The sequence below is a fragment of the Styela clava genome, chromosome 6 (genome assembly GCF_964204865.1).
Source record: "Styela clava chromosome 6, kaStyClav1.hap1.2, whole genome shotgun sequence".
Lineage (NCBI taxonomy): Eukaryota > Metazoa > Chordata > Ascidiacea > Stolidobranchia > Styelidae > Styela > Styela clava.
In genome coordinates, this window is record NC_135255.1 from 18,268,002 (window position 1) to 18,289,972 (window position 21,971).

General features: G+C 35.4%; 2 protein-coding genes across 3 annotated transcripts; both read left to right on the top strand.

Annotated features, from left to right (window-relative positions):
• The first annotated feature begins 217 nt into the window (after positions 1-217).
• On the top strand, positions 218-4,501 carry LOC120331650 (uncharacterized). 2 transcript variants are annotated; one of them, XM_078114092.1, is made up of 8 exons: positions 218-293; positions 554-604; positions 1,151-1,237; positions 2,385-2,417; positions 2,719-2,826; positions 3,252-3,380; positions 3,641-3,703; positions 3,980-4,501. In XM_078114092.1, the coding sequence occupies exons 1-8, from the start codon at positions 221-223 to the stop codon at positions 3,988-3,990; spliced, it is 555 nt and encodes a 184-aa protein (XP_077970218.1). In that variant the 5' UTR covers positions 218-220; the 3' UTR covers positions 3,991-4,501. The 2 variants fall into 2 exon arrangements, with proteins under 2 accessions (XP_077970218.1, XP_077970219.1); XM_078114093.1 differs by lacking the exon at positions 3,252-3,380 and having other exon boundaries at positions 3,980-4,497.
• Positions 4,502-15,476: 10,975 nt separating this feature from the next.
• On the top strand, positions 15,477-17,360 carry LOC144424246 (uncharacterized). The gene is made up of 5 exons (XM_078113366.1): positions 15,477-15,842; positions 16,372-16,474; positions 16,583-16,667; positions 17,231-17,299; positions 17,350-17,360. The coding sequence occupies exons 1-5, from the start codon at positions 15,736-15,738 to the stop codon at positions 17,358-17,360; spliced, it is 375 nt and encodes a 124-aa protein (XP_077969492.1). The 5' UTR covers positions 15,477-15,735.
• Positions 17,361-21,971: the final 4,611 nt, after the last annotated feature.

Genomic DNA, 21,971 nt, shown 5'->3' on the forward strand with positions numbered 1-21,971 from the left:
TCGACAACTGTCCACTGATTGATCAATGATTTATCATCATTCTGATCTTGATTCAATTTTCCGGTATTTCCGGACTTTTTCTTCTTGTGTATTGGTTCCCAGAAAGCTTTTTCAGCACTTATGATTCAGACATACACCTGCATAGAATTTTGGAATTATTTAATAATAAAAAGATATCTCTTTCTGTGCAGAACTGTAAATTACATAATATATTAACAAAATGGACGATGGTCCAAAGAAAGGAAATATTCCAGTTGACAAAAAAGCTTTAGAGGAATTGGAACCAAGCGTAGGTGAGTCAGTTTTGGATTTCGGTCTGTGGCAGGTATTCTTGACCTGGGGTAAATTTAATTACCCTGTATTTAGCTGCTAGTGTGTCCATTGTTAAACATTTTCAGTTCTATACATTGGCGAATTATACAAATTTTGTACACGAACTACGGGGGATAAATAGGTTTGACATTTTTATAGGAAAGTCAAAGATTTCCGCAAATATAATTTAGAATTTAAACAATTGATACAAGCTGAATTTCCTGTTTTAAATATTTTTCAGATGAACCCGAATCTCAAGAACTCAGTGCAACACCACACAAAAGTCAGCTTAAATGACGCTTCTGAAATACTACAATAACACTTAAGTTTTAAACATCTACCTGGTGCCTATTAAATTTCGAATATGCTAACAATTTTTGGAATGAAAAATTGGAATTGAAATATACACTACATGTTGGTACACACCAGTTCCTACAATGGGCAAATTACGCCCGCTGGGAAATTCGATTTGGTCCGCCTGATGCTGCCACAAGCTAACTAAAACTAAATTTTGGTATTTTAGCTAAAAGCATAGTCTAGGACTCTAGGGAATTCCGTGGGATTGCAATAAAATTGAGTTTTGGCAAGAGGCTCATGGATTTTCACTTTTGCTTTTGTAATACTGTAAATGAAATTCTGCACCTAAGATGTAACTTTTTACGCCATACGTACATGGTCCGCTAGTCTAGTTGGGCAACATTGGTCATTGGTACAACCCCTCCCCCCCTCTCACTGCTCTATTCTTTATCCTTTTATGCACGCACATGAATGATCTTAATAGTTATCCAGTGATATAAAAATTGTCTATTTAATAATCGTTTATTGTTTTTTGTTGAATAAGATCAAGTTAGAGAAAATACGAAGAAACCTGATAAGGAAAAAAAACCCGCTCTTGAAGAAAACCCGAAGAAGAAGGCTTTTTTAGGTAAAATTGGTAATAATTCAAATGCTTTCACTATTTATAACAAATTTGGCGCTCCCGAAGTATGTGCACCAAGATGGCGGACACCGAAACGGAGTATGTGTACCAGGTGTTAGGGTACGGGCATATTTTTATTCCAATTTTCCTTATTTTAGTTCTATTATGAGTTCGGGGACTAGCCAGATGACTCCCGTAATATTTGTACCTGAAATTATGGCCTAACCTTAACCTGGTACACAGACTACGTCCCGGTGACCACCATCTTAGTTCGCATACTACGGGAGTAGGCCTACCCAAATTTTAAGATAACGAATTAAACGCTGGCACAGGTATTTTTAAATGCAGTAACTAATACAAATCATGCAATAATCTTTCTTCATACCTGGCGATATACCATTTATAAAGCATGGCTTTGTGCTATTAAAGTTGCGCCTCTTAGTAAAATTTATTTTTGGTTGCTGGCTAGTTTTGTTGTTTTTAGCTGACGCTGACACTGTATAGTATCGAATATATGTATCGAATGTCGAGTTGTATACTATAAATAGTCCCTTAATAGTTAGTTGTTCTAGCTGTCCATCTCTCATAATAACGACTGGTCATTTATAAACTTGGTTTGGTATCCCGATGGCATGACGCTGTAATGTTAATGTAACGAACAGATCGCCAGATTGTTGCGCTCTTATTACCTTGACTCGTCCTAATTCTAATGTTCGAGTAAGATTAGAAACGGGAATATCGGTCAGAGACCGAAGACTTATCGACCGAAAGTTAGGGGTTCCACCAAAACAGCGCCCAAAACTCGCTAATTATACGACATATTCCGCCCAAAATCAATAGGTTTCTGGTCCGAGATAAGATGAATGCACATGCAAAATCTGAAGCAGATTCAATCTCGCTTTCTTGAGATATCGCGTGCTCCTAACAGGCACACAGACAGACAAATACCTATCAACATACTTACCGATTAAAATCGATAAGTAACAATTTCAAGTTAAAACACGTGCAAATGTTACCTATAGGCAGCTAAATCAACACAATATGCGATACATTGTTTTTACATCTTATAAAATAAAAGATACTATGATAAATTGAGAGAATAACAAGTTTTCACTTTTTTTGTGGAAGTTGTATGAATTATCTTCAATTTCAGCTGAAGTTGCTGACAAGGCAGTACCTTTTGGAGGTGAGTCTTTATTTTTTTTATCATCGTAGCTTTCCATTTTAATATGACATAATGCTGGAGCAAAAGTGTTGAGCAAAGTACGTACCATTTCTCCACTATTTCTAACATACCGGCGATATGTTTTTGTTTGGGCAATAAAGTTGACTCGGAAAAATGCTACCATCATATTTATCGGACATGTTAAGTCCAATACGAACACTTCGCATTTTTGAAACTGCAGTTACCCCACAGTTGTTGTTAAAATTGATTTATGATTGTACTATGTTTCCATAGTTGTTGTTGAATTTTTACCTAAATTTAGTCGAATTAGATCCAAGGCCATTAGAAGAAGAAATCGAACCAGAACATGGTGAAGATGCTATTCTAGAAGGAAACCAACCACCACACGACCAAAATGCCATTCTAGAAGGTGAATTTCAAACTGAAACTTTGAACCTGAATTTCCCGATACTCACATACGAGTTGCTGTCTTTTGCGCAAACCATAATTTGACTATCTTTCTTAGGATTTTAGCAATTTAAATCTGTTCAGTTATCTATGCGTTTTGATCAGTTATCAGGGCGCTCCAGGAGTATGTGCTCCAAGAAGGCGCACAGCCTGAACCCTAACCTAGTAAACATACTATGTTCAGGTTGTGCGACATCTTGGCTGGAAAGATCAAATCTAACAAATCATTTTATTTAGCTCCTCCCCCCCCAAAAAAAAAAATTTGTTTACGCCCCTCCTTTTGCTGTGCGCACTACCGTTTGAGAACCACTGATCTAGATGATAACATTGATAATGTTAGTTTTCAAGTTGGCACCATGCACAGTCTATTTTTCTAATATTTTACAGAAATCGAGATAATCCGTCAAGATATTGGTAATTTACGTCAAGAATTCCGCGACGAAGTTGGGGTACTTCGCAATGGCATGAACCAAATTATGGCTTTGCTAATGGAGCAGAATCAACAAAGACAACAAAGTGCAAGAAATAAGCAAAAATATTTATCAATATCATTCACTAAATTGAAATCTTCTTAGTTTAACACACCATACACTTGACATTATATTTCTGGTGTTACGAAAAATGATGAATGACCTTTTTTAAATCTATGTTTCACTGTCTTTTGCCCACATAAATGAATTATTATTAGGCTTGGGCATTGGACATCCCTCAAAATATTTTATAGTTTATATCATTTATTATCACACCTTTTAATATATACATTTATAATTTTTTAGATCAGCAACCATCAGGCGACATGGGGCAGCAACCATCAAGCGACATGGGACAGAGCAACCGCGGTATAAAGTTTTTACATTCAAAGTTACTAAATTGATTGTGTTTGTTTGCATTTATTGACATATTTCATTTCAGCAACTTTATGTAATCTGAGAATTTGGAATAATTAAAGCATATATAATTTAAAACAACAGCATACTTATTTTAAAGTTCAATTCGAGTAATAAAGCTCTCCTTCAATAAGAACGAAAACTCAAAATCGTCCTAGATATTCACCTAAATTTTCCCAAGTTTTAATTTTGGCTTGTATTCTTATATTCATTTTTTTGTTTTCACAGATCGCCAATAAGCAAAAATTGAAGCTTCGAAAATTGAAGATTCCGTGCAAAAAATAATTTTTTTAAAATATATTCATTTATTACAACTGTAAGTTTTATCTGTAATCTAATAGTGTGTTTTAATTGATTAGTATACATGTTTTTATTACATCGACGAGATAAATTATTTGCGAGCAGAATGCTTATAGGATAGAATTTTCATATTATTAAGAGAACAACGCACAAATTTATGAACTCGAAAGTCAAACCGTCTCAAGTTGATGCTAATTTTAGAATTATTACCGTTTAGAACCCAGAAAAGCATCGGTCAAAAATTAATAGGAGAATATTATGTAAGATAATTTTTGTCCTAAGAAATTGTTCTCAATTGTAAATATAATAATAACTTTACAACAACGATCGAAAAGACTCCGCGGAACGACTATTTGGTCTCCTTCGTTTATTTATATAATATAAATAATTTTATGTCCTTGAAATCTTGAAATCAAACAGCTTCGTGCAAGTTTAGAATTTGTTGTGTTGTTTTTGAACAATTGTACTTTAACATTTTATTAAATGCTGTATTTTAATTGAAATAAATTCATTAATTTTAAAGTTTCTATTTTTGGAATTTGCCATTGGCTTCCAGGATGCAGAATGAGAAATCAAGTTCAACCTTAGAAATCTAGCTCCATCACTAGTAAAGCACTTGCTAATTGGTACAATATAAACTTGATTGCTTGCATCTTTTTGAAAAGTTTATTTTTGTGATTCGATGTTGTCCCAGGTGGTTGTCACACAATAGGTTTCTGGGAGTGAATAACGAGTTAAATTAGTGGTTCTCAATCTATTTTTCAAGCGACCCTAATTTTTTTAGAAAATAAATTTTCGCATAATTCATCAAAGGATATGATCAGACACTAGTTGGTTTGTAATGCTTATGCCTTGAATTGTTACAAAATTGACTGACTTATTATTAACAGCTGAAGTTTTGATTATTTACACATATATAATTACCATTGAACAACACTCCAATAGGAATATAAAATAAGCACAAAATTTTCTAAAAAATAAAACAAAACTTCTATTTGTTGAATTACCTGCTTACACAGCTTATTACACCTTGCGTTGGGAGTCATGAGCTCAAATCCAAAATGTGTAACTTGCGATTCCAATACAACAAATTCTTTCTTTCGGAGCTTTAGCTCCCGTGAATCAAAGTGGCTTCAGAAGTTTTTTGTTAGAATCAGTGGGGATTTATTGAAAGCCGGGGGTATAAAGTTGATTACTACCGAATAATGTTACATCACAGCGGGTATATGTCGGAGTGGTAAAAAAGGGGCGCTTTATGATGGTTCAAATCTGTCAAAGAAAAAAACTTTTTCTTTTCATTTTCCAAGTTCTTTTTATTTTGTCGTTATTGCATCATTCGTAATTATTTTGTTTTCTTTTTAGTAGGAACTAGAATATTGAATCATAAGTGGTAGTAGTTTGCATAACCACTGACACTAGAATAGATGTTGCGCCTCCGAGTATTTCGAGTTTGACGGAAAGGGTGCCATATGGCTGATGCAATATTTACTAAAGGTTGCCGAAAATCGGAATCATGCCAAAGTAACGCCACTGCCAAGTCACTGTCACTAAGCATATGCATTTTTCATAAATTAATTAACGCATAATGTAAGATACATACTTTAGTTGCAATGTGTTTTATAACTGATATATATTTTAGAAGGAGCAGTTGAACATATTGCAAACATGGCGACACCTTTTGTAGGTAAGTATATATTTTTGATTTTCATCCGAGATTTTCACTACCATAATACTTAACCAAATTGTTGCGCAAGTATATGTTATTTCTTGCGTTATTTTGAACATAGTAGGGATATTGTATCATTTTAGCAATAGAATTAATTTCTTGTGTAAAGTCTTAAATTTTCCGAAAAATAATGCTCGGATCCTATTGGAATTGAAAAATTCAAAATTTCCAAGCCACAGTCCCATTCAAAATTATTTATGATCGCAGGATGTTTCCATGTATGGCATTAAGTTTTTTTTACCAAAATGTGGTCTAATTTTATTCTCAAAACTTTTTCAAAACTTGCATTTTAGTTTCTTTCTTGCAAAAAAAACTTTATATAGATCAATGGTTCTCAAACTTTTCAAGCTGCACCCCCGTTTTAGAATTTGTCAAGTCTTGCGTTCCACCTCAAAAATAACTAGCTAACAATAAGCTACAAATAACAGATAGCAAGGCCAGAATATAACAAATGAAAATGACCATCGAGAAAAGCAACTCTCTGCAATCTCTAAACCAGGGATGACAACCTGCGGACCGCGAGCCACATGCGGCTCTTAAACCGATTTCATGCGGCTCTTTTCGTCTTGGTTAAGTTCAACATGCAATCGTCCATTACTACGGCACAATTAAATTCTTTGTTGTGCGGCGCGTTAATTGCGTTACAACTATCGTAATCGTAGTTCGGCGAGAAACGCGCAATTTACAATTTGGGTGAAGTAAATGAAGTGCAGATGAAACGTCACAGATTAACGTCGTCGACTCATTTAATTCTGAGACAAATAGTTTGAAATTCCTTCTAATCTCAGATGCTGCGGCATCTGAGTTGAAGATGATCAATCTTTATGAGGAAGACAAACTGAAATACCCTTTATATCAAGAGGAGGGGCCATTAGGTTATGGAGAAGCATGCTATTGGAAAAATACGCCAATGTCAAACGAGCTGCGCTTAAGATATTGTCAAGGTTTAGGTCAACATACATCCGCGAATCTGTGTTCTCTACCCTGAAAGACGTGAAATCAATCATTAATCTGTTCTGATTGACACCCATGTGAAAGAACTGCTAAGATTTGCTACAACGACATATCCTACCAGAAAGCTCACTAAGTAGCATGCATAATAGTTAATGGCTTGTAAATTTCGGTCTTTATCTTATTTGTTGGTGATGTTTACAAGAAACTAGTATTCTGGCACAGCTGACTAAAGTAAATCTAATGTTAATGTTTTTTCTTCTGATCTTGTTCTCTGACTGGTTGGCCATCCCTGTTCTAAACAATAAGGAAATGTAAATATCCAAAATAAGCGAGCAAGATAAAACGTAACAAATATTTTTCTTTTCAATTAGCTTGACGCTTCGTAAAAAATGGTCTACACCCCTTTGTAGGGCGCGCCTCACCGTTTGATAACTACTGATTTAGATGAATGGTTTTTTCCACAATTTGACAACTTTTCAAAACATTTCATATACCAAGCCAGAACATTTGACCCAAAAGTTTCCCCTAACTATTCTGTTACCTTATGAAGAAAAGTGTTTTTGTCCATCGGAGTTTTTTATTTTCTAGTGTTACTCTTTTAATGAGTTTTGAATCGGTTGTCGAACATGTCATGTAATTAAAGAGGTGGTTGCTAGAAAAGCAGATGAGATCACGAATAAATGCGTATAGGTTGAATTGGAACGATATCCAACATGTTAATCTACACGAGCTCGGATTTTTAGGTTAGGACAATTTTCCTAAATTTCTACTAAAACTGAAACTTTCAATATATTTTCAATAATCTGCTTCTACCTACTACAATAAGCAATCCACATCTTTTAATGAGGTTAGTTTTTGAAATGACAGGTCGATTTTCAAAATATATTTCAGACCTCGAGGAAATCCATGAAGATATTGGTGCTTTACGTCGAGAACTTTGCAACAGCATGAACCAAACCAGTGAAAATTTGCGTCAAGAATTCCGTGAGGAGGGTCGAGAGTTTTGCAACAGCATGAGCCAAACCATTGAAAATTTGCGTGTCAAGAAGTCCGTGACGAAGTTCGAGAGCTTCGCAACAGCATGAACCAAGTTTTGACTTTACTGGAGGAACAGAATCAACAAAGACAACAGAGTGGGGGAAGTAAGCAAAACTCATTAGCAAAATCTGATTCACTATATTGGAATATTCTTAGTTTTAGACACCACCCTTGGCATTACATTTCTGGTGATATGAGATAATATAAACGTTTTGTTTAAATCTTTGTTTCACTATCTTCTGCAACCATCGAGCAGCATGAGGCAGAGCAATAGCTGTAATAAAAAACCTGCATTTTGGCACCTTTTTGCAAAGTGACAGTATAGCTTCCCTGCAATAAAATTATTAGAGTCCTCGAAAATCAGAAAAACTATATAAAAGTGTCTTTTATATACCCGTCGAAATTTTTCCATGTGTATACCATTTCTTAAAATCAGTAACATACTGCAACAGTAACAGTAACATGCTAGTAACCAGTGGCGGCGCGTCAATAGGGCCAACCGGGGCAATGCCCCGGTTGTTTTTTCGGTATAATAAAAAATATTCGAAAAATACCTCAATATCGGTTGCACAGACTGTCTATACTAGCCATATTCTCCCGACATGGTTCATTTTTCGCTCGCAAGGCCTTCGCCGAACGTCGACGGGGCGACGCCGATTTTGCCCCGGTTGCTCATTGTATATCGTATTCTCTCTTTTATCTTCCACTCGCCGCGTTCGTCTCGTTTGTTTTCTGTTTCTTTTACTAAATAATCGGGGCCGATCGGGGCTAGCCCCGAAATTATGACGACACAATGCCGACGTTTCTTACAACAACGTGTTGACATATTCACGCATTCCTTCTCGTTCGTTGGTTGCTTGAAGAGTTGATAGTTTCCTCGCCTTCGTTTTTGTCGCTTGTTTCGCTATTTGAATCAGTTAGAGACCTTTAGTCCATTTGCTTTCGATTTTCCACATTCCTTTTGAGCTCCTCACTTCTTTCCGGCTTCGCATTTCTTAGCCTTAGACCTCATAATGAATAAGGTTGATGCACCACTTCGCACTCCGTTTTCGCAGCTGCCGCTGGAACAAAAATTAGAGGTACAACGTCTTGGGCCTTATCCACCAAAAAATTGTTCACTGGAACAATCCCATGACGGAGGAAAGCGTCGGCGTACATTCTGCGCAGAAACTTGGTATAAAAAACACGAATGGTTGCGTTACAGCGAGGACAAAAATGCACTTTTTTGTTTTTATTGCCTACTTTTTGCTACCGCTCGTGACTCACGTTGGTGTAAATTTGGTTTTAGAGATCTTAAGCATCTTTCCGAGCGTGCCAGGGATCATCAATCTTCTATGGAGCATCTGGACAATGCAGTAAAATACCGAACATTTGGAAATGTTAATATTGCAGCACAGTTGGATGAAGGACGCGCGGTTTCTATTCGTCAGCACAACCAAAACGTCGAGAAAAACCGCCATGTTCTCGGTCGATTGATAGATGTTTTGAAGGGTGACCGTACATTTGAACCCATGTACATTTGAACCCATGCGTTTCGGGGTTTTCTTCATTTTTTTCCGTTTCGCCGAAGCGCTCTGACCTCCTTCGCCAGATATGTAGCCGCCGTCTCCCAGCTTGTGCACCAACACGTTGGAACTTCCAATCACGCGTGGTGCAGGGCGTGTCCGAAATTAGGTCTGAGCTCATTGAGTGTTTCAATGGCATTCAGAGCTCTCCGGTTTGGGACGAACGCTCTGTGAGGGAGGCGGCAGGTCTAAAGCGTCTGCTAGAAGATGGTGAGTTTTCATTTTTTCCCGCTTTTTTCTCCACAATATTCTATCACGTGGATGTATTATACGGCGCATTGCAGTCAAGGCTAATGGATGGAGCGTCTGTGCAGTCGTGTATTTCAGACTTCTGCGATGCTGTATCTCGTATCCGGGAAAAACTAAAATTCGACGACACATGGAGTGCTTCTTTACGCCGCGGGCAAACAACGCAGCGTTTGATTTTGTCTGCAAAGGAATGCTGTGACATTCTGGTGAATCAAATAGGCGATTGTCTGCGCACTGAACACCTTGCCGCGTTCTCTTTGATGAACCCCAAAAATTTTTCAAAATTTGCACGTCAATTTCCCATCCATTTGTTGGCTACTGTCTCCAAATTTTACCCCATGATAAACGTGGGTAAATTGGAAAATGAATTGCGATGTATATACACCAATCAAACTTTTTCGAACATCACATCAACTTGCGCGCTCCATGGGTTCCTCATAGATAACATTCTAGTAACTACCTTTGCGGCGTCTGCAAAATTTCTGGACATCATTTTGACGACGCCTATTTCTTCCGCCGACGCAGAGCAAACATTCAGCACGCTGAAGCGTATTAAAACGTATCTCAGAAACACAATGAAGCAAGATAGATTAAATTCCTTGGCTGTTTTATCCATTCACAGAGACGTTATTTCTGGGATGCATGACTTTAATCAGCGCGTTATTGAGCCTTTTGCTTCCAAGAAACCGCGGCGTGTTGCATATATGTTCAAGCAGTAGAAGTCTAGCAGAATATATATCTATGAGTGAGCGACGCATGTCCTTATCTTTGCATTAACTTTCCTTTCTTCATAGTAACGTTTTAAACCTTACTTTAGGTTTTGTCTGCTTTCCCGAAGTTTCTGTTAATATGTCATTGTATTTATCTGGGTAAATATTGCCTTTCCTTTTGAAAGAGGTTTCAAAATAAACTATGTCTATATTTATTAATCCCTTGACTTGGACCGGTTTTAAAGACACTTTCTTATCGTTAAAAATTGTCGCTTTTGCCGATTGGTTGTTACCGATGGAATGGTTTTCATACTCATAAAATGATGGGAGAACTTACAGCGCTCATCCTGTCCCCGTAGATTGGGGTGACTTGGTCCCGCAGTAGCTTGCCCCGATTTTCCAAATGACCACGCGCCGCCACTGCTAGTAACATGAAAATGATAAATAAACTTTTCAAATATATGTTTCTCTGTGTCTTTTGCCCACATGAATGGATTAATTGGCTTGTGAATCGTAATTATGCAACTATTCTTAGGCATTGGACAACCCTCAAAGTATTTTAAAATACATTTTATGGTGTATATCATTTATTATATCACCTTCTATAACATTTTTTATTTTTCAGTTCAGCAACCATCAAGCGACATAAGGCAGAGCAACCGTGGTATAAAATTTTTACATTTATTACCATAATCAAAGTTACTAAATTGATTGTGCTTATGCATATTTAGTGACACTTACATTTTAGCACATTTTTGCACCGTGACAGTATGGCTATCCAGCAGTTAAATTATTAGAGTCCTCAAAGAAACAGGAAAACTGTATAAAATTGTATTCTATATAATCATTTTCAATTTGTATAGCCTTTCCTTATTTCAGTAATATACTGCGATAGGTTCAGTACTCAATCAGTAGGGTCAAATGGATAAATACATGGATCCTAAACCAATAGGCGGAATTCGGTTACGTTGTTCTGGGTCTTACATTGATGGGGACTGTAGCAAGATTTTATACCGAATATTTTCGATACCGAAATTTTAGATTATCGGAAAATTAGTGCCAGCGGTACGTAAGAAATTATAGTGACTACAATACTTAATTGAGACTTCTTTCTCGAAAAATTTCAATTTAATGGTGTAACCTGATGTTAAATTTTTTGTTTTCATAGATCGACAATAAGCTGCTGCCGCAAAAGTCAAGGATTTTGTGAGACAATTTGGAAAAATGAACTTATATAGAAAAATAATCAAGAAAATTAATTGTTTACTTCAATTGTAACTTTTATCGATAATTAAATGTGTTTTAGATTGATCAGTATCCACGTTTTTTATTGTATGATTGAGATAAACCATTTGCCAGCAAATCAAAATCAAAAATCAAATCGCCTCAAACGCGATTTTTAATAATTAACAACATTTCGGCCTGGAAAGCACATAAACAAAAAAATAGTGATTTTCACAATATAGTTCTATTTTAACCTTCAGAATTCAGATAGTAATAGTAAATTAGCAGTTGAAAGAAATTTCTTTCTCAACGACAACTTAAACAAATTCCCTTAAGGACCCAAATCTTCAATTCATTTTCAAAAATATTAAAATTATATTATGTGACAGAAATCATAGGATCCAATATCTTCATGCAATTTTAATAAAAAAACATCACGTGATAAGAAACAAAAGATCTAATATCTTTGTGCAAATTGAGCATTTCTTTTTGTGCAATTATATTTTTACCTATTATATAACGCTGTATTTTGATGCTAATCCGCTGTATTTAAATTCCAATGAATTCATTGAGTTCAACAAGTTTTATTATCTCTTGAGTTTTGCTATTAGATTTCAGGTTGCGGAATACGCGATTCAGTAAATCTCCAAACACTTTTCTATGTCAGCAGTTACTTGTTCCAATAAAAACTTCATACTTAGCTGTTTTTGAAATATTGACCTTTGTGATTTAAATTCGTAAGAGCCCACAATTGTTGACACTTAATAGATTTCTGAGGGTAACGGCGAGTGAATGTAAAAAAGATTAAAGAAAAATCAAACGTTCTAGTTCATAACTTATTTTTAAAAATGTTTGAAACATATGAAAATTGGGATTTTGAAATCCCAAAAGATATGAGCGCTCAATCTATCCTTTCACAAGTATCGCGGCATAAAAGTTTTGAGCATTTTAGATCAAGGATTTTCCTAATTACCTACTTGAACGTAATACGTGAATGAAATCAGCATATTGTGAAGTTAAGACAAGCCAGCGTCCCAATCCCGTATTTTGAATACAAAGGCACAATTATGACCAAAGGTACATGGATTGCGCATTATTAATCTAAAAATAGGCTTGAAAAAGTTATTTGTAATGAATTGAGAAATGAAATATATGGCGCATTGCAACATAATGGAGTTTGAGCCGAGTTTGAACTCTACAGGTTTATAAAAAAAAATCAACGTAACATAGTGAAAAGGCATCCAAATACGGGGAAAATTGGCGCTATTACTTTTACGATGAAATAATTACATTACCGCCCAGAAGTTTCCGTTGAAACTATCGTCACCACCCCTAATTTTGTGTGCATACGAACTTCTAAAATATTAGTCGCTCACAGTAATGCTCGAGACATCCTGTTGTTGTAATTAATCTTTTCAAGTGCTTTACATTTATACAGTTTTTTTGCTTTTGAATTTCAATTTTGTTATGAAGTCAGCTCTGAGTATATCTCAACCAGATTTTTTTTTACCTCATTTAATAAATCTATGAGGGTCAAAACAGAAAATGGCACGATAAAATCCCTTTGCAATTTAAAAAATTTTAATACCTCATGGACACCCTATAATATTCGTAAATAAAACTAATAAATGTGTGGCTCTCAGTACACCCATACACAATTGAAACACTTTTTTTTAAAACTTCATTTTAATCAATACACAATACACAACATATAATCTTTTGGGCATCTCTTACCAACATGTTTCTAAAAACAATCTTGTTGATCATGATCTGGATTCTAAGTAAAGATAACGTAATCTTTATCAACCTGAATTGATCATGCGTTTAGTTCACAGATAGTATCCGACATAAAACACCGTGGGCCTTCAGTCTAGGGTCAACTAGGTATAATCCAGCGGGTCCACTTTTGCAACCTGGTTTCGATGTTCCGTTTGTGGCACATAACATAATGTGTTACCCTGCATAGATACATACCCTATAAGCGGGATACCATATTTCTTCAGGTGCAGGTATTGTCAGATTTCTATCAAAGGATGGATTGACAGTGTTCAAAAGAATTTGTTAGGCCTGGTAAAAATGTAAAATGGTACGGATTGAAAACAGAAGTAAATGAAACACGATGCCAAAACAATCCCCATGGATGAAGCATCAATTTCCTTGCTTTTTTCCGTAACAGGAAATCAGGGTCAGGGGTCGGGGAACGTCCATTGTTCAATACATCACCAGTATATCTATTAGAGCAATTGATGTTGAAAAATATTTGTTTCAAGATGCAACAACGTTTTTAGTGCTCTGCGTTAGAAGTGAGTTTCATCACATAGTTATCTAACTTGGTAGTTTCGAAACAAATATAGATTTTGAAGAAATTATCGGTAGGTTTACAAATTTAAAAATTTATCCAAATTTCAAATGTGTCTGTTGGCATTACTGTATACCTTGATTTAGTTTCAATAAAATACCCGGAATTTAAGTTTCGATAAGCCTTCGACTTGGTATGCAAACATGATTAGGAGGACGCTAGAGAATGCTAAAAAGTGTAAAATGTTATGTGAAAACACACCCTGACTGTTCTCATTCCCGTCCAAACACCAAGTGATTCCCAACCTTGCATATCAAGAGCATAACTTTGTTGCTGCTCAACGTTTCCAATTACCAAACCATGCCTTTCACAAAAATCTTCGGCTTCGTAATAGTTCACGGGTTCCTGCATTTTAATTATTGTATTTGTAGTATTGTTGCCTTCAGAATCGATGCCCCAGTACACTGAAAATAAATGTGTTTTACTCAAGTTGAATGCTTATAATAAAAATGATTTGTAAAATCATTTGTGTTTACGTACCGATTCAAATCTCCAGAATTAGTCAGATCCCAGAATTATATAAACACTCCATTCTGTAGCGTTTTTGAAAAGTAAAATATTTGATTATAAATGCCCAATGATTAAGCTCAAAAAATTACATTGTGTAAAGCAGTGCTCTACACAAGTGTATACCGCACCATAAGTTGGGTGTACAACTGATATATGGTATACGAAAGGTGTACAGCCTAAGTCTGGGATTTCAAACTCTAATATAATGATTATAAAATATTCAAGCGGAGACAACAATGCAAACGCGGCGCACATGAAATATAAAATGTCAATTACGCAAGGAATCGACGTGACACACATTGCTACATCACAAATTTTATAGATAATGCGGTCGCAAGTCTGGGTTGATGATTTGGGCTGCCATGCACTTCGCTTGCTTTACGTTGGACATTATTTCCGTTGACGCTGAGGCCGTCAGTCAAATTTATAACTTGCGGACACTAACCTATTAGATTGCATGATGGTATTGCAGTACAATATGAGCTTAAAATCTATTTTTTTTAAGCCCTAAATAAACGTTGGTATTTGTAAGGTATACAAAGTTCTTGAAAAATTGTAAAAGGTATACTACGATACAAAAAAAAGGTTGAAGAACACTGGCGTAAAGGACATGTTCGTGTTTTTCAATCAATCAATATTATTCTTTAGAACAAGGATGATGCTTGTTTATTTTATATGACTTTACTAGTAAAATTAAAAATGTGTATAATATTCACAGCCGCGACCTCACTCAAAGTGTAATAAATTGGATAAGTGATGCTAAACCAGAAAGATTCCGTTCTTCCAAATAATTGTAGCACCTTACATATCGTTATATATCAGTAGCTGCTTGTACTGACAAAAAGAGGAGGTTAGAAATTGTAAAAAAGATTGACAATTGAACCTACTTTCGTATACCGTATTTCTGTTGCAAACTCCACAAATATAGATCAAAGCGACGATGACGGAATATCCAAACAGTAATCAGTAGTTTATTTTTTCACCAGACATGAAATACACTAAATGCATACGGAATGTAAAAGGAAGCAAAAACGGATAATTCGAGGTGAAAGGAGTCGCGAAAACCAAAATTGGTTATCTAATAAATGAATCATAAAACAATGAAAAAAGTCAAACAATGAATAAAAGAATATAAAGAAGTGAAAAATCGAGACGACCTGAATCCAAGAGACGCTCGAAACACAGAAAAGCAAAACCAAAAACGACTCCAAGCACATATGTGCGAGTAACTATGGGAACGGCAGCAGGAATGCAGTACAGTGCGATGACAGGATACCGAACCGATATCGCAGCGTTATGGAATTGATAGTTATTTAAACAGATTTTAAATATATCCCGGTAGGGATATTATGCCGATAACACGGCGTAATCATAGTTATAAATGTTTGCCAAGAGTTCGAATAAGATTGCATGAAGATTGCAAGTGCTGGGGTGCAAGAAGATTGCAAGTGCTGGGGTAAGTCGAATCGTTATTGATACATTACAGATAAAAATTATTCTAATCTGTGAAAAACAGGTTAACTCAACAAAGTAGATGGGGGTAACAATAAATAGCGTTGTAAATTAGTAAGCATACCGCTTGGAATCGTTGAGAATATAGAATGAACACGATATGTGTATGAACAGATGGATGAAATAACCACTGCAGCACTGAGTATCAACAGTGCTATATATATATAAATTTCGAAAATGCAACAAAGCACAATAATAATAAAGTGGTAAATATGATAGCTTTTTACAAAAATATATAGGAGATAGTTATTAAATTGTATTTGGTGAGAGACCAATATCAAGGATCATGAGTGTAGAACTGTTGAAAGATACTGCTAACACTATACGATTAGGCTATGAGCAAAATTGAATTACCATTGTATGACAAATGGCCATACAGTATAATATAGTGCAGAGCATGCACTATGGAAGTAGATGATAATAAAGAAGCAACTTAAATATTTACATGAAACATTCAGATTCACTTATTACAGGTACTGTCGACTCTGGGAGGTTGTGGACCTAGTCATGTATTCTGCTGGCAGTGCCGAGGGAAAGTCAGTAAGCACATCAAACAGATGTGCTGGAGAAAGACAGGTAGGATGAAAGCATGAATTTTTTATATTTTATTTTGAAAGTAGCATATGTGGAGTCACGTAAACTTTGGGGAATGTTATTCCAAATTATTACGCCTTTGTATTTCAGGGAATTTTGAGATTTGCTCAGCGAAAAGCGAGGTACAAAAAGATTGGATTTGGTCGAAGAGCGTGTGTTGTGTTCATGCACAGAGGTAAGCGAAAAAAAATAATTGTCGAACGCTGTGGGCAAGTAATTATTCTGAAATTGGTGCATAACTTTGGCAATCTCTAGAGTATAAATGTCGGATAGTTTCAACACCCTGGTTTTATGGTAAAGGGTGTTTAAGTTTGTACGAATAGACGCTCTGGAGAGAGTTCTAACAGCTTTATTCTGTATGACCTCCAATTTGTGAATGTTGGTTTGTGTTGCAGAGCCCCATGCAGTATTAGAGGATGTGGGATTGAAAAAGAGCAAAATAAATGGTTCGCAGGGTAGCATCCTGCACATAATGCCTCAGTTTTCTCAAAATCCCAACATACCTTGACAATTTCTTGTGCATCTCGGTAATATGAGTGTTCCATTTTAAGTTACTATCTATATAGAGCCCGAGATATTTAAAGGATTGAACAACTTCCAAAGCAACCCCCCTGATTTTGATTAACATGTTGGAATGTTTTTTAATTGATTTAAGACTGAATAGCATGACTTTAGATTTTTTTACGTTCACAGTGAGTTTGTTGCATAACATCCACTCAATTATTTTATCTATTTCAGTGTTCATAGTATTTTGGAGCGTTGTTGAATCTTTGGCACTGGCAAGCAAGCAAGCGTCATCGGCGAAGAGTTTTGTTAAAAGATTCGAACAGTTTGACAAATCATTTATGAAAAGTAAGAAAGCCAATGATCATGACCGAACCTTGGACAATTCCACAGTGGATGGGCAACATCGGAGACCTATGACATCCTACTTCAACAAACTGTGATCGACCACTCAGGTAATTACATAATAGTTTGCATGCGTTACCTCTAAAACCACAGTGTATCAACTTTTGGACAAGAATTTGATGATCAACTGTGTCAAAGGCCTTCTTTAAATCCAGGAATGCATAACAGACAGACTCCCCTTTATCAATTTTTTCATAGATAAATGAAATAAGATCTAGGATGGCATGGGAAGTCGAGTGATTGGATTGAAATCCGAATTGGCATTTGTCGATCAGATTGAATTTGTTACAGAAGTTGAGCATTCTTTTATAGACTAATTTTCCCAGGACGATGCCGATACAGGGTAGAATTGAAATTGGCCTATAATTTGAAGGATTATTTTTGTTGCCACTTTTGAAGATGGGTATTACCCTAGCAATCTTCAGAGCGGAGGGAAAAATTCCTAAACTAAATGATAGATTAAAGAAATGACTCAAAGCTGGGGATATGCTGTCTGCGACTAATTTTAAGAAAAAAGAAGGAATATTATCATGCCCAACTGCTTTGCCTTTTTTCAGGTTCATTATTACTTGGTGAACTTCTAAAGGTGTTGATGGCTCCAGAAAAAACGAATTCTGTGTAGGAGCACCCAAAAAGGCTTTGAAAAATTTTGTACTGTGTGGGACATTATCGGCAAGTCTTTTTCCTACGGTTGAAAAAAATTTATTAAATTCAACGGATATCGCGACAGGGTCTGAGACTATGGTACCATTTTCAAGCTTCAGTTCCGAGATAGTGGTTTCATCATTGGACCTTACTTTGATGATGTCATTTATAGTTTTCCAAGTGCGTTTAACATCGCCTCTGTTGTTCTCTAGGATGTTATGGTAATACATTTGTTTTGATCTCCTCTGCAAATGTGTCAAAATATTTTTATATGTAGCCTATTAGTTATTATGTACTCAAAAAAAATACACCAAATTGGCCCAATTTGTGAGAAACTAATGAAAAACAGCATTAATTATTCCCACAATTGCAATTATAAGTTTCGTGAAATCCAATTGCAAGTTTAAATAGCCTATTCGTCCCATTCGATGTAAAAATAAAATTCATTTCCAGTAAAATTCTAATAACGTAAATTCGAAACATCCTGGTGAAGACTAAATCCACTTAAAACCATTTTTTAATACTCATAAAATAATAATTTATCCGGACCGCCAGCAATAATTGAACATATGTCCCTAATGAATTCTGTATATAACAATTATAGTATCACACACTTAACTTTCAAGCCCTTTCTTTGCTGAAACGCTAACGGGCTCAAATGACCTTGGCAAAGTCACACAAGTTATCGACTGATAACTCAATAGCTCATACAATTAATTACTGACAATGCAGACGCTAAAAGCAATCATCGTTTAAAAGCAGCTTTTTCACTTCGATTGTTCCAATTTCACTATTGCATGCAAATGGGTACATTGAAGAGCATTTTAATTTTTGTCCCTTTTTATATCTGTCTTGTTGTTTCAGTGAGATTGCAATTTTATCTACATAGCTTTAACGCGTTTTTTAATGAAACATACTTTCACGTTACTATCTGTTATTACCTATCGATCTCGACCGGTGGGTATGTTGATAGGTATTTGTCTGTTTGTCTGTTAGATACACGCGATATCTCACAAAAGCGAGTTTGAATACGCTCCAAATTTGCATGTGCATTTATCATATCTCGGATCAGAAGCCTATTGATTTTGGATGAATTATATCGTATAATTAGCGAGTTATTAAATAAATTTTTGATGGGACACGCGGTTTCGCTATTGAGTCAAAGCGAAAGATACACGCCGCTAGATCGATAAATCGGCGGTTTCTGATCGCTATTTCCTTTGTTTGTTTGTCTGTTCGACACTTTCGTATGTTACGCGATATCAAACTAAAGCGAGGTTAAATCTCCTATGTGCAGTCATCATATCTCGGATCACAAGCCTATTAATTTTGGATGAAATATGTTGTATAATTAGCGAGTTATTAATTAAATATTGATGAGACACGCGGTGTCGCTATTGAGTGAGCGCGAAGGAACTGAAACCACTGATAACCACTGTTTTACAGCGTAACCGATTGCCTTCAACGTTTATACTTTAGACAACTAAAATTTTATAATATAACATTGACCTGTGGCTGGAATCGTGGTATAGAATATAGAATAGATGCAGAGACGGGCTGAAGTATGTTGGTTGCTTGGATAATTTTGAAGGCCAACTGAACCCTTATATTATGACATAACTAAAATGTATTACTTTCTCGCTACATTATTCCTTTTCAAAAACTTGTACTGCAACATTGCGCCATAGCTGAAATTCGTATAACCCAGTCAATAATAAGAAATAACATGAATTCAAATTTCAACATTGCGTGCGTATTTTGTTAGTGTACTTGCTACTCGAGGTTACAGCACAATTTTTTCTCAGAAACATTGGAGACATTTTCAGAAGAAAATATAAAGGAATGCAGTGGACATATGAAATTGGACATTAGCATATCCAGATACTTGGTAGTAGGATTGTCACAAGAATTAAAAAGATTTATAATAAAGTCGCCTAATATAATAAATTGCTTTTTAGCCATCGCCAGCTTCTCAAATAAACAAGACATTGCTGTGGTGAATGATGGGATATTATTTTTTGGATGTCTATATATTACACCGACAACAAGATTTTGAATTTTTGAGGTTGGTTGGAAATATTTGAGTTCGATCCACAAGTCCTCACAGTTTGGGAGGCAAAGGCTGAAGTCAGTGCATAAATGAAAGTTTAGATTGTCCCTAATATAAAAACCTGCATTTTATGAAGTTTATATTGTGGGAAGTGTTTTACTGCTAACCTAGAGGAGGATTTGTGAGATTTACCTAATCGCGTATTCTGCAACCTGCAAGCTAATAGCAAAACATGAGAGAAAATAAAAACTTGTTGAACTCAATGGATTTATTCGAATTAAAATACAGCAGATTAGCATCAAAATACAGCACCAAAGAATTGGAAAATTAAAAACTACAGTTTGGTACTCCTGTAGTGTGTGTACCAGGTTAGGATTAAACCAAAATTTTATTCCGATTTTCCCTATTTTGGTTCTATTATAAGTTCGGGGACTGTCTGTGTTAGCCAAGTGAATATACCACCTGCCCATGGAATTCAGTCCATTTACAAAACGTGATTTAAAGTAGGCGAACAAAATTATTTACCTCCATATTGGTACACACACGTCTGGAGCGCCTACAATTGTATTGAAAAACACAGCAAGCGTTAAATTTGATAGATAAAGATATTGAATCTTGAGGCTCCTATTACATAAAAATATTTTCATCGTTTTGGAAAACGAATTGCAATTTTGGATCGTTAAGGGAATTGGGTTTTGGTTGTCGTTGGAAAAGAAATATCTTCAAATAGTAATTTACTGTTACTCTACTATTACTATTACAATTCGGTCTATTTGAATTCTAAGAGATTAAGAATATTGAAAATAATACTACTTTTTGTTTTGGTGCTTCTCGGGCCAAAGTGTTTTTGATAATTAAAAATCACCTTTGAGGCGATTTGATTTTTGAGTGTGATTTGCTGACAAATGGTTCATCTCAGTGATATAATAAAAAGAAATATAGTTACTGATCAATCTAAAACCCACGAATTTGTCAATAAACGTTACAATTGAAATAAACAATTATGTTTCTGACGTATATATTAGTTTATATTTTCATCATTTCTACACACTATTCTTGATTTTTGCGGCAGCAGCTCATTGGCGATCTATTAAAACAAAAAAAATTGATATTAGGCTACACACTCAAATTCGAAATTGACGTGAAAGGCACCCAATTAAGTATAGTAGTCACATTAATTGCCTACACACCACTGGAACTAAGTTTTCAATAATATAAGGTTGCACGGTATCGATACAGTAAACCCGAAATTAAGACAGGGTATTATCCCAATTTTCTTTCGAAAAATAACACTGGAGCTTACTTTCGGGGGAAGTCTTTTATTTTCATTCATCGAAAACAAAATTATAAAATAGAGAATATGATTATGAATTATTCAAATGGTGTAGGAAATATTCCTTGCTATCGACTAGGTAAAAAAAAAATTTAAGCTAGGTCTAATTCTCAGGGAAACACGTTACGGAACAGTATAAGACTAAGTTTTCATTCAGTACGAACATATTGAAACTGAAAAATCTTGCTACAGTCTCCATCAATGTAAGACACAGGACAATGTTACTGAATTCCGCCACATTGGTTTAGCGTTCATGCATTTCATCCATTTTATCCTACTGAATCTACCGAAGTATGTTACTGATTTTGACAAATGGTATACACATGGAAAAAATTCGATGGGTATGTAAAAGACAATTTTGTATCATTTTCCTGATTTTTGAGGACTCTTAATTCTTTTAATTGCAAGAAAGCTATACTGTCACTTTGCAAAAATGTGCTAAAATGCAGGTGTCACTAAATATGAACAAGTACAATCAATTTAGTAACTTTGATTGTGTTAATGAATGTGGAAACCAAAAAATTGAATATTAGATTACACGC